The sequence below is a fragment of the Macaca nemestrina genome, chromosome 3, assembly GCF_043159975.1.
Source record: "Macaca nemestrina isolate mMacNem1 chromosome 3, mMacNem.hap1, whole genome shotgun sequence".
Lineage (NCBI taxonomy): Eukaryota > Metazoa > Chordata > Mammalia > Primates > Cercopithecidae > Macaca > Macaca nemestrina.
The window spans coordinates 188,452,341-188,468,506 of NC_092127.1; the positions used below are offsets into that span (position 1 = coordinate 188,452,341).

At 46.3% G+C, this 16,166-nt stretch overlaps 1 protein-coding gene across 1 annotated transcript; it reads right to left on the reverse strand.

Annotated features, from left to right (window-relative positions):
- Positions 1-6,594: 6,594 nt before the first annotated feature.
- LOC105465846 (zinc finger protein 532-like) lies at positions 6,595-11,471 on the reverse strand. Its single transcript, XM_011714480.3, is given in 7 exon segments — positions 6,595-7,660; positions 7,662-8,572; positions 8,574-10,053; positions 10,086-10,281; positions 10,284-10,355; positions 10,358-10,597; positions 10,600-11,471. Coding segments are annotated over 7 exon segments (3,879 nt in total). The 5' UTR covers positions 11,039-11,471; the 3' UTR covers positions 6,595-7,119.
- Positions 11,472-16,166: the final 4,695 nt, after the last annotated feature.

The window sequence follows — 16,166 nt, forward strand, 5'->3', positions numbered from 1 at the left end:
GGTGGTTTCCCCCATGCTGTTCTTGTGATAGTGAGTTCCCACACGATCTGATGGTTTAAAAGTGACACTTCCCCCTTCTCTCTCCCTCTTGCTGCTGTAGTAAGTCATGCCTTGCTTTCCCTTCACCTTCCGCCATGATTGTAAGTTTCCTGAGACCTCCCAGTTATGCTTCCTGTTAAGCCTGTGGAACTGTGAGTCAATTAAATCTCTTTTCTTCATAAATTACCCATCCTCAGGTAGTTCTTTATAGCAGTGTAAAAACAGACTACTACAGAAAATTGGTACCAGAAATGGGGCACTGCTATAAAGATACCTGAAAATGTGGAAGTGACTTTAGAACTGGGTAATGGGCAGAGGTTGGGACAGTTTGGAGGGCTCAGAAGAAGACAGGAAGATGTGGGAAAGTTTGGAACTTCCTAGAGACTTGTTAAATGGTTTTGACCAAAATGTTGATAGTGACAGGGATAATGAAGTCCAGGCTGAGGTGGTCTCAGACAGAGATGAGGAACTTATTGGGAACTAGAGTAAAGATCACTTTTGCTATGCTTTAGCAAAGAGACTGGGAGCATTTTGTCCCTGCCCTAGAGATCTGTGGAACTCTAGAAAGATGATTTAGGGCATCTGGTGGAAGAAATTTCTAGGCAGCACAACATTCAAGAGGTAACCTTTTTCTAAAAGTATATACTCATATGCATTCACAAAGATAATCTGATATTGGAACTTATGTTTAAAAGGGAAGCAGAGCATAAAAGTTTGGAAAATTTGAGGCTTGACCATGTGCTAGAAAAGAAAAACCAATTTTCTGGGGAGAAATTCAAGCCACTGGCTGCAGAAATTTTCATAAGTAAAGAGAAGCATAATGTTAATAGCCAAGACAATGGGAAAAATGTCTCCAGAGCATTGCAGAGACCTTCATGGCAGCCTCTCCCATCAAAAACCTAGAGGCCTAGGAGGAAAAAATGGCATCCTGGGCCAAGCCCAGGGCCCCACTGTTCTGTGCAGCCTCAGGACACTGTGCCCTTTGTCCCAGCTGTTCCAGCCATGGCTAAAAGGAGCCAAGTTACAGCTTTGGCTATTTCAGAGGGTGCAAGCCTTAAGCCTTGGTGGCTTTCGTGTGGTGTTGGCCCTGCAGGTGCACAGAATGCAAGAGTTAAGGTTTGAGTGCCTCTTCCTAGATTTCAGAAGACGTATGGAAACAACTGGATGCCCAGGCAGAAGTCTGCTGCAGGGGTGGAGCCCTCATGGAGAACTTCTACTAGGGCAGTGCAGAGGGGGAAATGTGGGATTGGATCCCCCACACAGAGTCACCACTGGTGCACTGCCTAGTGGAGCTGTGAGAAGAGGGCCATCATCCTCCAGACCCCAGAATGGTAGATCCACTGACAGCTTGCACCATGCATCTGGAAAAACCACAGGCACTAAATGCCAACCTGTGAAAGCAGCCTCAGGGTCTGTACTCCACAAAGCCACAGAAGTGGAGCTGCCCAAGGCCTTGTGAGGCCACCCCTTGCATCAGCATGCTGTGGATGTGAGACATGGAGTTAAAGGAGATCATTTCAGAGCTTTAAGATTTAATGACTGCCTTGCTGAGTTTCTGACTTGCATGGGGCCTGTAGTCCCTTTGTTTTGGCCAATTTCTCCCATTTGGAACTGGAAGATTTACCCAATTCCTGTAACCCCATTGCATCTTGGAAGTAACTGACTTACTTTTTATTTTACAGGCTCATAGGTGGAAAAGACTTGCCTTGTCTCAGATGAGACTTTGGACTTGGACTTTTGGGTTAATGCTGAAATGAGTTAACACTTTGGGGGACTGTTGGGAAGGTATGATTGTGTTTTGAAATGTGAAAAGAACATGAGATTTGGGAGGGGACAGGGGACAGCAGTAGAATGACATGATTTGGGGCTGCATTTCCACCCAAATCTTACCTCAAATTGTAATCCCCATGTGTTGAGGGAGGGCCTGGTGGGAGGTGATTGAATTATGGGGGTAGTTTCCCCCATGCTGTTCTCACAATAGTGAGTGAGTTCTCATGGGATCTGGTGGTTTAAAAGTGGCACTTCCTCCTTCACTGTCTCTCCAGCCACATGGTAAGACATGCCTTACTTCACCTTTGCCTTCTGCTATGCTTGTAACTTTCCTGAAGCCTCCTAGTCGTGTTTCCTGTTTAGCCTGTAGAACTGTGAGTCAATTAAACTTCTTTTCTTCATAAATTTCACAGTCTCAGGTAGTTCTTTATAGCCAAATGGAAACAGACTAATACAGCATGCCACAAGATCAAGGACCATCTCTTTCTATTTTGTTGCTCTGCTATGCAGGGCTTCCACTCTCAAGGTCACCTCATGGTCTAATCTGGCTGCTGCTGCTCTGGCTATCACGCCCATATTCCAGACAGCAGCAAGGAGAATAGGAAAGGAGAAAGATACATTCCTCTCTTTTAACTAACACTTACATCCCACTGGTGAGGACAAGCTATAAAACCACATTTAGTGAGACAGATATGGTGGCTCATGACAGTAATTCAAACACTTTGGGATGCCAAGGCTGGAGGATCACCTGAGGCCAGGAGATTGAGACCAGCCTGGGAAACATAGCAAGACCACATCTCTAACAACATTTACAAAAACAAAAAACCCACACTTTTCCGTGTAAGAGAAGCCAGGACAGGGAATCTTTATTCCAAGCTACTCTGTGGCCAGCAAAGAAATAAGAGGTTCTTCCACAGGGAAGAAGGGGAGAACGATTATTGTGGAAAGACTGAGGTCTTTTCCACACACATCCAAACTGTGATTTCATTGATATTATTGCTTGGGATGAGATTAGAGTATTTAAAAGTTGAGGCCATTGAAAGAGGATGATTAAGGACATTAAGTCCAGGTAACAGGTGGGTGTGGTAACCATCGCGAAGGCAGTAAGAAGTGGAGCGTCTGCATTACTCCAGGATCTGGAGTTGGTACCATTAGGACAGCTTCCTTCCTCTTGCAAAGGAGGCAAGCCCAGGCTTAGAGAGGCTGGGCAGTGGGCCCTGCTGCCTCCAAGGCCAGAGCTCACACCCTCGTCTCTTCCCAGGATTGCAGCAGCCACTGACCCAGGGCTCTCCCAGCAGCAAGGCTTCTTTCTGGCCCACCCTCCATCATAGAGGCTGCAAAGATGGAGTCCTCCCTTTCCAGCTTCCCTCACAGCTCGGGGTGTCCCAGGGACCTGATGTAAGCATTAAAGCATAAAACAAGGTAGGGAATTTGGGACTGTCATTGATATTGATTTTGACTCTGGATTCTCATTGATTTCAGAACCACACATGTCCTCAGGAGCTAGCCACAGGCTGCCCGGCCGCCTGAAAAGAAACTCATCCAGCAAATTCAACCTCGAATTATAAAAAGGAAAAAATGCCAAGTGCAGTGCTTGACACGTAGTAGGTACTTAGCATTAGTTTATGCTTATAAATATTCCACAACCAGGGCATTCCAAGTGTATTCATTCTTTCCTTAAATGCATTTAATGCATGGAAAGACTTAGACTAGTGCCAGGCATAGAAAGTACTCCCTAAGCATTAGCCACTATTCTTATGATTATCATGGCATTGTTGGGATTGTCATCATTCATTCATTCAACAAACATCTATCGCACCCCATGTGTGCCGTGCACGGCCTTGGCACTGTGGAATAGGCAATAAAAAAGGCAGAGTCTCTGCCCTGCTGGGAGTCCAGCCTCTAAGTGATTCATCCCACACTTAATGAGCTTGAGTTGTGATTCATGCCAGGGGCCCTGAAAGCATGAAGCAGGGCCACTGAGCTTACCCGGGGCTTCCCTGGGGAGCAGCTGTCATGAGTTGAGTCCACAGGAACCAGCTGGAGTCAGCCCAGCTAAGAGTGGAGAAGAGCTCACGGGGCTCCAGAGGCTCATCCAGGGCTGCTCAGCAAACCAGGCATGAAGGCCAAAGACCCTCTGTGCTGGCCGCATTAACCAGCTTGTCGGGCCTCGGCTCCCAGGCCCAGAGTTTGGGACAGGGCCAGGTGGGCTCAGAGCAGGCCAGGCCTTGGCAGATGCTTGTGTGCTGAAGGCAGGGTAGTGCTGCCTGGCTGCCTCCCTGACCTCCCGGGGCATCTCCTTTGTGTGGCAGTACTGTCCCCCATGCCGAGCCCCTTGGGATCCAGTTTCTGTGGAGGCCGGCTTGCAAAACCCGGGGTATTGTCCTGTAACAGCAGGCTCTGGGGTGGGTTCAATGAAAATCCAGCCCTGCATGGATTCTAACCTGAAAAGAATTATGTTACATCAATAGATGGTGCCCACAATGTGCCAGCATCCAGGGCTCTTAATTGACTCGGGCTTAATTAATGATTGGGAGAACATCCACGGACAGCCCGAGGCTCCAAAGGGAGGGGCTGGGGATAGATTAATAACATAAAGGACTGGATGGAGACACTCCGTTCAACTGCTGCTAGACCGTGTGTGGAGCTGGCTTTGGCGTGTGACAGTACAAAGTGGGATGGGAAAATATTTGATGAGAAAATCCCTCACCTTACGCCGAGAGGACCTGCTCCTTCCCTGCTGCTCAAATCAGAAGTTACAGCTTGAGACGCATCTGCGCCTGCCTTCTCATCACGTTTAGTGAAGACACCCGCTCTAAGAATCCTAGGACAAAGTGACCCCAGGACTGGACCCGTCTTATCCTTCATAGTTTGGAGACTCGTTAGTTTTTGTTCCCAAGGAATTCTGCACATTTCCTTGGAGTCCTTTCTGTGGTTTCTAAGATAATTTAATGCAAGTTCTGTGAACATGTCTTTGGAATTTTATTAGCATGCCATGAGGGTTAGTTAAGAATTCCATGGAAGCTGGGGGACTCTTCCAAGTAAGAATTCCATGCTGTTTCTGTGAGAATTCACTAAGGATCACATGGCAACTCTGAGAGGTTTTCATGAAAATTCATTGAGAACTCCATAGGTCTTCTATGAACATTCCCTCAGACTTGTGGAAAAATTCTACGAGAAGGAGGCACAGATGACATGAACATTCTAGGAGCAACCGAAGGAAGTGTAGCAGGACTTACGGGAGGGCTTATAAAAGATTCCATGAGGCTGCTTTGCAAAAATTCCATCCAAATGTTTCAAGAATTCCGTAGGAGTTCTTTGGAAGCGTGTCAGAACCTTAAGCACATCCACGGCAGAATTTTCTGCAGGAGTCGCCACTGCCTTAGCGCTACGTCCACATGTGTCAGAACCCCAGCTCCAAATCACTGATCAGGGAGGCTCCCTTGAAAGAGACTCCTACTTTCTTTTTCTTTCTTAGTTTCATTTTTAAAATTTCTTTTACTAAAATGAAAATCAGTTTGTTAGAAACACACTCACTCTGGATACCTGCTGAGGGTTAGAACACAACGAATAACTGACTATGGAAACATACCACAAGGAAATGGAAGAGTTAGGACCACTCTGAAGAGGAAAGAGTCTTCAAATCTTTCCCTGTGAATCCTGTGAAGAATGTGTGCTGATTGACAATATTTCTCACATGGTCTGGTGTCGGAGGCAAGAACATGGGAGTGGCGGCCAGGAGTCCCTGGTTCTAGTTCCAGGTCTGCCATTAACTCATTGTATAAGCTTGGGCCAGTCTCTGGGTCTCAATTTCCCCTTTTGTAAAATGAGAATTTTTTTTTTCAAGGGCCAAATGTCCCATGTTTATTTACATATGAAATGTGTTTCATACAGTTATGATGGATGGAGTGCTTAACACCCGACAGCAGCAAGACCTTTCGAGGAACTGAACGTTGACTACAGTATATCATGCAAGTATCTATATATACACAAACGAATTCCTTTTCTTAAAAAAAAAAAAGTACAAAACATATTCAGGGATAAATACAAGGTATAAAATGCAAAAGAAAACACAAAACAAAACCAAAAAATAGAACTCTCTCAGAGAACTATAAACAGAAGGGACAGAAGAGTACCTCTGCTGCATTTTAATAAAGCAGAATTACCAGCATTAAATGTACTCTTGAAATGGCTGAACTAAACCCGGGTGGCTCAGTGCTTAAGGTAACGGCCCATTGCAATACACAGGCGGCGGCATTGATAAGTCGGTGGTTGAAGTTGTGCATCCCGACTCTAAGTACCAGAACGTTTGGCAGTAGCACTCAGAACAGGAAACGCCAACTCTTTTGACAGCAAAGGGTTAAGTCAACTGATTTTTTTCTGTCACGAGCCAGAGAAATGCTTGATATTCTTAGGTGTGTTTCTGTAATAGTTAATAAATTACATGACAAAAACCTGACTATAGAAATCTATTGGTCTAACTACATATTTGTAACTTTTATAGCAGTCCAGCCCTTTGATTATTTTCCCTCCCTGTGCTCTTAAAGCCAGCCTTGCAGACCTGCCCAGAAAACCAGTCCCATTTTTTTCTTTTGAATAGTTTTCCCCATTCCTCAAAATGGAATTGAGGAAATCAGCATTCCTTATTAGATTCCTGGCTTCAGTTTTTATCCACGGCTGGGAAAGGAGTGACCTGCAAGGCTGCTTTAAACACCCTTCGGCGTGGCCTGAAGACAAAGGCACACCCACACTAGAGTGCAGTTGTGTCAAATGTGAACTCACTCCCTCAGGGCAGGCACATCGAGGAAGTGCTAAGACACTTAAAAGTTCCTAGTGTTTTTGAGACCCACAGTTACTTACAATTTATGTAGTGAATTCTAAAAATTAAAAACACTAAAAAAGGCATTATTTTAGCCTGTAATTTGTTAACCCATTAAAAATCCAAACATACAAAATGGTTTATTTGAATTCAGGAACCGCCCCTGTTACTAAGAACTCTGTTTTAAAGAAACGGTACAAAAAGAAAAATTCTAACCCAGAACAACTCAGATGGTTTTCCACTAAATACTGACGCAAACATGTAACAAAGAGTATAAAAAGTTATTCATTTAAATATATACAAACTCTTTTAAACTCAAATACTGTTTTAATACTTATCGAGGATATATACAACGAGCTGAAGGAAGGTGCGTTGAAAGAGAATATATTGCAACATACACTGTTAACTCTATTATACTGCAAACTTTTTGTAACAAAAATGTCTTTTTTATTCCAATGTGGACAGGGATTTTCCCCATGGAGCATCTGTGGCTATTTCTCGGCTGAGCTCATCCTTTTGGATTTGATGAAGGCCATGCCGTGTGTCCGCATGTGAGTGTTTAAGGCAGCTTCAGTTTCAACAGTTTTTGCGCACACTTTGCACTTTCTGTCTGACACGGCACCATCGGGGGATTCATCCTCGTGGCTGGGTTTGTTCTCCCGTTGGTTATCATCCCCAGCCCCATTTTGCTTGGACACTGGCTGAGGTTCCCTTAACGTATGTACGATGAAGAGGTGCCTGGACAGAGAGATGTGAGATGTGTAGCAGAGACCACACTCCCAGCACTGGTAGGAGGAACCATCCGATTTGTGCTGAGGGATGTGTTCGTGGAACTGCAGCAGGTTTTCGGTGGAGGAGCCACACACGGCACACTTGTGGACCTTAAAAACATTGATTTTCAGCTTTTTCAGTGGTTGAGTGATGGCTCCTCTGGGAGGCCTGAACTCCAGAACCGGTTTTTTCAGCTTCCACTTGGGACTGGGGACCTTGGTGTCTTCTTTTATTTCTGCTTCCTCTTCATTGGTGCTGTCTCATTTCTTTCAGGTCAGGGTCCTTGATGCCGTGCATCAGCTGGACGTGCTTCTTCAGCATCAACCGGGTAAAGGTACGTCTGGAGTCTGGGCAGTGTGAGCAGGCGTACACTTTCCTGATGCCTTTGTGCTTGATCCGGTTGTGCCGGCACAGGCTGTAGGACGAGCTGAAAGGCTTGTCACGCTGGCAGCAGGGGTGTTTCTTCACTTGCTTCCCGTGCTCCTTCCTCACGTGGGATATGTACACATCTCTCTGCATGAACAGGCGGTCACACTCCCAACACGTCCACCCAGGACTGGCCACTTTCTTCGTTTCCATTGATTTTTTCACAAGAGATGGAGATTTCTTTTCCAATTTCTCTTTCTCAGTCATGGATTTGGTGTCCTCTTTGTTCTGATTTGCTGAATTTTGAGTTGCAGGCTTAATGCTCAAAGGCAGGTTTAACCCCAAATTTGGAGGTCCTTCAATACTTTTCAATGTGCCATGCATAGACTTGATATGGTCCATCATAAGTTGCTTCTGTGCATATAAAAGAGAACAGTCTGGACACTTGAAAACAGATGCCTTCTGGTTTTCAATGTATTGGTCAAAGTGGTGATACAGCAGGGTTTGCAGGGTGAACACAGTGTTGCACATGGAACACTTATATATTATTTTTGGTTCTCCTATCTTGATGCCAGGATGCTGAAGGTAGGCATGGGAACGTGTGCTTGGGGCAGACTTAAACGCCACTGGACAAATAAGACACTTGTAGAAGACTTCACAGTGAGAACCTTGAATGTGAGATTTCAGAGCAGCCACATCAGAGTACACAACATTGCAATGCACACATTGAAAACCAACTCTTCTTGTGTAGTTCAGACAGTTCTTGGTGACATGGGTCTGGAAATGCACAGACCTGCAGAAGGCACCTGCACTCAGGGCAGGTGTAGGGAGATTTGTGCTGATGGATTCTCTGGTGTGATGTGTAACTGCACCGGTTAGGAAGCAGCATCTGGCAGATGGTGCAAGTCTTTTGTCCACTCGGATCTGCAGCCTGCTGGAAATGTGTAGCCAGTGATGTCTCGTCCTAGAAGACTTCATTACACTCCAAACATTGTAGACTATGTCTACACAGTTTGGAAGTGTCTTCATCTAGGGGCATGGCTGGGGTGATGGAAGTGCTTGAAGGAGCCGATATGACTGTCCCAGTTATGCCAGACTGAATTTTTGTGAGAGTGTGTGTGCCGGCTCCCACAGGGCTCTGAAGAGTGGAAGTTGAAGTGGAAGTATTGCTTGATGGAGAAACTATCATTTGATCTGCTGGGACTGGCTTTAAAATTAAGTGGGAGCATTGCATTACCACCCCTTTCTCCTTATGCCCACGGGCATGGGAAAGGAGGCTGCATTTGTTGTAAAAAACGAGGTTCTTTGTACAGTGGTTGCACGTTACTTCGATGCGCATGCTCCGTCTGTCGGAGTGCTGAGTCAGACTCTTTTCAAGTGCAAAGGAGTCCCCACACTCCAAGCACTTGTACCCAGGCATCAGTAATGTGATCCCTGCGTTGGCGGGAGGACTGAGGTTTGGGATGTAAACAGGGACTGGATTGACACTGCTCAGCACCTTGTTGAAAGCTTCCACCACAGAACTCTGCAAGGACGACATCATCTGGACTTGAGACACATTTTTGGGGGGTTGAGAGGCTGCTGCATTGATTATTGCCTGCTTTATTTGTTGCTGAGGTTTGGTTAGCACTTGATGGAATTCAGAGGTGGCCTGGGCACCCTGAGGCAAAAGGTTAAGGTTGGCAAGGTGCACAGTCTTTGGCACGAGTTTGGCGTTGGCCAGGCTGGATGCCAGCACCATGACAGTTTACTGCTGGATGGTATTGGTAGCTTTAATGATGGCACTGCTGGTGCTCAGGACAGAGGCAGCAGATATGACCCTGAGTTTCACCGTGGTGGTGTTAGCGAGCTTCAAATTAATGACTTGGGATCCTGCCGTCTTCACAGTGGACACTGGGAGGAAAACAGTAGCCACAGGCTTGATTGTGACCTGTTTAGGGGTGAGCTCTGCAGGGGAAACTGACCATGTGGTCATGACCACGGACTGGAGAGGCGCCCGGGGGGGAGAGGAAAGGACAGCTTCTGATGCTAGAGACGAAAGAATGGATGTCACAGAGGCTATCAGGGATGCTGTCTGCTCGGAAGGTTTCTTCCCAGAGTCATGATCCACTTCTGGCAATAACCTGGTCACTGTTCTCTTGATTTCCCCAGAAGATGTCTTAATGGTTTTTATGCGGACTTTGGGAATTGCTGGTGTGGACCCTGCAGGAGAGGACGGGGAGCCCTTGCTGTTGTTCTCACTTGAGATGCTTCTGGGACTATCCGGTTGCTTTAGGGGTGGTTTTTTTTTTTGTTTTTGTTTTTGTTTTTGTTTTTTTTGGTCCCCTCGATGAGATTCTGGGATTCAGGAGACTTGTCAGTTGCTCTCCGACTGTCGTTTGCTTCTTTTGGTAACAGGGAGGATTCCCTCGAATTGGCCACTGGTTCTTTGCAGGAGTCTGAAGCCGCCTTTATAGCGCTGAGAGCTGCGATGGCAGCGATGCAGGACGAGAGCTTGGAGGATGACTTTGTCTTCATGGCGCAACGCCAGAGAGGCCGGTGTCATTCTTATTGGAGCTCACTTTCCCATCCAGGACTCTGTTTTCCAGCATTCTTTCAATTTATCCTCTGCTTTTCTGACTTTAAAAGGTTCATAAACACTCAGGTTTATAGAATTGGCTTCTGCTTCTCTCTTAACAACTTTGTTTTCCTCCATATTGCCTGATGTAGAGAGTCCCGTTTTGCTGGAGTTTTCCCTTCCGAGTGCCTTCAGCTTATCGTAGCCCTGCCGGGGAGCTGACTCCGTCAACAGGTTGGACCTGCAGCTTAGCATGTCCTCCTTGTCAGGGGGTCATCCACCTCCGTCTTCTCATCGTCATCAAACTCTTCAGCACTGGAGATCGGGCTAAACTGACTGAACGTTGAGTCTTTCAGAGTCACCTCAGGGGCAGGCACGTCTCCTTTCAAGGACTTCACTCCATCTTTACTGTAACTGTCGAGGGAGGACGCTATGAGAAATCCATTATGTAGGCCATTGCCGGTGGGGTTATGGCCATCTTTCTCCCTGCCCTCGACGAAGTGGATGTTCCCAACGTTCTTGATGATAACACTGACACCCACGTCAGAAGATGATGGTGCTGGGCATCATCCTCTCCCTGGGCGTTCTGCTTCGTGCGGTTTTTCATGGTCATTGTGTCCAGACTCAGTAGCTGCTTTAGGATCGACTATATCTGGGATGTCAAATGCTGCCAGGAGGTCATCAAAGTCTGGGGTCTTCATATCCCCCATGGTCATGAATTTGAGCAGATGTTCTCGTGAACCTTGACCTTTTGGAAAGACTTTAGACCAATGTTCAGTTACTGTCACACGGCTGCGTTCTCAACAAATAGGAAAGGGTTAAAAGCAGCCCCAGTCAACAGGCCTTTTGGCCTTCATAATAGTCAGAAGCATCCCCAACACTCTTTAGTAGCGTCTGAAAGAAAAACCACAAAACAGAACATACCCCCCTTCCCGGGGTTGGCCTTCGCGGCGGTCAAGCCCGGGCGTCTGGGCCGCAGCTCCTATGACCTTTGTTCAGTGCAGCGCCGCTGGTGGCTGCTGCTGTGGCTGCTGCTGCTGTCGTCGGAGCGGCGGCGTCGGCGGGGGTGGCTTCCATGTTACCGGCGTGTCATCTGCGTTCCTGCTGCCGGAGTCTGTGTGTGCGTGTGCGGTGGAGCGGCCTCGCCGAGCGCCTGGCCCGGGCACCGCGCCTCCCGTGGCACCGCGCTCTAGGCCAACGGCTGGGGGTGCGGGCCCGGGCGGCGGCGGCGGCCGTAAAATGAGAATTTTTAGACTGGGAAATCCCCATGGACTCTGCCAATCCTGACAGTCTGTGGTTCTGCAAAGTAATAATGATGGTGCTGGTAATGGTGATAATGGTGGTGATGGTGATGTTGGTACTGATTGTGTTGGTGGTGATGGTGGCGATAATACTGGTTGTAATGGTGGTGATGGTAATGATGGTGACAGTGATGGTAGTGATGATGACGGTGGTGATGGTGGTGGTGGTGATGGTGGTAGTAACAGTGGGTTATGGTGATGACTGATGTTGCTGGTGGTAGTGATAGTGATGGTGGTGATGGTGGTAATGACGGGGGTGATGGTGGTGATGGTGGTGACGGTGATGATGGTGGTAGGAATGGTGGTGGTGATAGTGATGGAGATGATAGTAGTGGAGGTGGTGGTGATTGTAGTGATGTTGATGATGGTGGTGGAGGCTGTGGTACATGATGGTGGTGGGGGTGGGGATGATGGTGGAGGTGATGGTGGTGGTGATGGTGATGATGGTGATGGTGGTGGTGATGATGGTGAGGGTGATGATGGTGGTGATGGTGATGGTAGTGATAGTGATAATGGTGATGGTGATGATGGTGGTGATGGTGATGGTAGTGATAGTGATAATGGTGATGGTGATGATGGTGGTGATGGTGATGGTGGTGGTTATGATGGTGATAATGTTTGTGGTGATGGTGGTGGTAGTAATGATGATGATGATGATGATGGAGGTGGTGGTGGTAACAACAGTAATTACCATCCCTGAGCATTTATACTACTGCTGTGCTAAGCACCTTCCATTCTCTTCTTAAACTCCCATATTCAATCATTTGAGATAAGAACTATATTTATCTCTCCTAGTTTATAGAAGAGGAGATTGAAGCCCCCAGAAATTTGAGGTCACATGGCTGATAACCAGCAGATTTAGCATCTAATCCGTGATTGTCCTACTTCCCACTTCTCTTAGGCACCACTCCACACTGTTTCTTCTACCATTTGCTGCTCTAATCTTTTGACTTTCAAGGAAGTTCTCCAATGTATCATGCAAAGTACCTGTGACAGCAAAAGCCTCAGGCTGCCTGATTTGTTCACGTTTTGTAAACACCTACTTTCATCCCTCATTCCTGCTCCATCATGATCTGCCCTTTTGTTTGCTCATCCCTTATCCAAGATTCCAATCATGTACCTCTTCTCCCATGTGGTCTATCCTGCACACACCAGGTGAATTTCTTGCAAATGATGTTTACCATCACAAAATTCTTATGCTCAGGAATTTTTAGTGGATTCTCCTAGTGTGAAGGACTAAATAAACTAAGTTAAACTTTTGAAAGTCCCTTAGGGCATCCTTCTAGGACCTCTAATATCACAGTGTCTGTGATAGCTCCTTAATGCTCTGGGCTAAATTCCATCTCTGTGACTTTGTTTATGCACATACTGCCTGGAATGCCTTCCTCCTCCCTCTCCATCCTGCTTCTTCCAAAAATGAGACTTACTAGACTACTTTAATCTGCAATCTAGAACATTCACACATTCTTCTTCATGGAGTAGCACGACGGGCTACAATGCATATTATTTGGACAGCTCTTCTCACACTGAATGGACAGGGCAAATCACTAAAAGTGAGGACCACATTGTGTCAGAGCCATGCAGATGTGGCCCTGCTGCTAACCAGCTACAGGATCTTGGGCAAGTGACTTTACCTCTCCCAGTGAGTTTCCTCATCTATTACAAAATGAAAAGGAAATAATACAATCTTAGTGGGCAGAGGTATTGTGAAAAATGAAATGAGAGAACAGAAAGATCTTCCTGATAAGCTTTAGAAGTTGTAAAGACAATCAGGAATGTCAGGCATGGAGCACACTGCCTGGACTGGAAAAGGTGCTTGGGAATGTGAGTTGATTGTCCTCTCCTACACATCCTCAAGCACACAAGCACACTGCGGGGCACATGGTGCTGTAATCATCATTTAGAACACCTGTGCTCCAGGCATTGCGCCAAATCTTGGCATCAAGAGCACTTTTAATCTTTTTTCTCTCCTTTAATTGTTCTGATTTTTTTCTGCCAATATCCCCGTATGACAGCAGGGGATACTGAGGCTTACAGACAAGATTCAAAGCTGGGTTGGCTCATCTGAATCTTAGCACCTTGGCTTTGCTGCCCTTCAGCAGCACACACTAAATACCCATGTGCTTCTTTTCTTTTCTTTCCTTTTTTCTTTTCTTTTCTTTTTTTTTTTTTTTTTTTTTGACAAGGTCTCACTCTGTCACCCAGGCTGGAGTGAAGTGGCAAGATCATGGCTTATTGCAACCTCGACCTCCCAGGCTCATGTGATCTTCCCACATCAGCCTCCTGAATAGCTGGGACGACAGGCACGTGTCACAACAGGGATAATTTTATTTTATTTTTTGTAGTGATAGGATTTTGCTATGTTGCCCATGCTGGTCTCAAACTCCTGGACTCAAGTGATCCGCCTGCCTTGGCCTCCCAAAGTGCTGGGGTTACAAGCGTGAGCCACTGCACCTGGCCGCCATGTGCTTCTTGACCAAGCAAACTTCCTGGTTCCTCAGTCCCGGAGTGCCTCCATGCACACAAATGGACCACAGCCTGCTCCTCAGGGAGAGTTTGTGGTTTGTGCTTGTGTGGGAAATGGTTTCTAATCAACAACAATAGAGGAGGCTGACCTACAGGGCAAATTTAAATGCCCCTTGTTATGGAGGGGATGGAAATTTCCCCATGGTTTTACAGGGAGTGGGTAAATCAACAGCAAGGCCCTTGGAATAATCATCTCAACGCTAAGGAGAAAGTCAAGGTTGATAAGGAGCTTAGGCCTTTGATTCTGATGGAAAAATGGGTTCAGAGAGAAGGAGTGATTTGCTAAAGCTAATGGCAGGGCTTGGGGGGATTCTGCAGCCTGATTCCCTGTTCACTGCACATCTCGACCCACCTCTCCTGTGTCCCACTCCCTAGAGGCCTGTCTCTCTGCCAGGACTAACCTGGCCATCTTCTCCATGTTCTAATGGCGATGGGTGATAGTGTGACATTTTACACTTCCCAGCTATCATTTTCTGTCACTTTTATTTATAACATCTTCACCATGTTTCTGGCCTTATGCTCGTCTCCATGAAAATTATTGAGTAATGAAGGAGTTGAACCATGAAGGAGACAAAATCATTGCTCTCTCTAAGAGTTGTAGTGACACATGGCCAACTTAAAGGAGTATAAAAATCAAACAAATAGGACTCATTTTTCTCTGACATAAGAATTCTGGAAATAACTGGTCCAGAATCCAGGGCTCCTTAGGACCCAGGACTCCTCAACTCATTGGTGCCACCATCCATAGCCTGCAGTTCCTGTACTCTTGGTCACAGGGCAGACGTCCTCCACCCCCACCATCATAATGTCTTTCTGAGCAGGAAGAAGGGATAAATGTGAGGGGCAAAAAAGCATATGCCAGTTGGTTCATCCCTGTTTAAGGTCTTTGCTAGAAAGATCTTCCCCATACATCCCATTGGCTACTGCAAACTGCAAGAGAGGATGAGAATTAAGTTTGTATTTGAGTTGGTAGACTGCAGCCTCCAAGTAAAACTGTAGTGCTCTTAAAAAGCAAGAAGGGAAGCGGTTACTGAATAGACTACCAGCTGTCTCTGCCACAGTGGAGTCAAAGACTTCCTAAAATTGTATGCAAAATGAGGAATATATACATGTGATTTTCAGGGAAGAGAGTCTATAACATTCCTTACATTTTCTATGGGATCCATTGGGTTGAGTACCTCTGGTCCAAATAAAGACCTGTGCAGCAACAATTCGAATAGCTTAACATTGGTTCTTCATGCCCACACCCAGTCAATTTCCTCAGCATTATCAGCATGGGAGGCATTAGGAAAACAATGCAAAGCTCCAGGGCAAGGATTCTGCTTTACCAGCCCAGAGCTTCCATATCACAGCTGCATGACCATGGGAAATCCCATAACCCTTTTGAACCTCAGTTTCTCAGTCTATTAAAAGGGAGGACAAACCTACCTCAAAAACTTGTAAGAGGATATTTCTGCTTCTTGCATAGAAGTAGGAACAGGAACCAGATTTATTCTCCCTCCTGAAACAAATGAAAACCAAGACAAAACATGTGAAAACTGGTTTTCAGATGTTGGCCATCAGGCAGCACAGAACCAAAATCCTTGAGAAAGAGAAAACAAACAAGGCTACAATTGCCCAGCCTATTGCTGGAAATGGAGACCATTTCCTGAGATCAGTGCAAGGAGGCCATCTTAGTAAGTTTTATCCTGCAACAACAGAATACCTGAGACTGAGTAGTTTATAAACAACAGAGATTTATTTCTTACAGTTCTGGGGGCTGAGAAGTCCAAGATTAGGTGGCCTCCATCTGGCGACAGTCTTTGTGCTGGATCATCCCACAGTGGATGGCAGGAGGGCAAGGGAGGGTGAAAGAGGGCAAGAAATCAAACTCTCAGCCTCAAGCTCTTTTATAATCAGCACTAATCCATTCTGAAGAATGGAGCCCTCACAACCCAAACACCTCCCATTAGGCCCCATCTTCCAACACTGTTGCACTGAGGATTCGATTTCCAGCACATGTGTTCTGGGCAACACA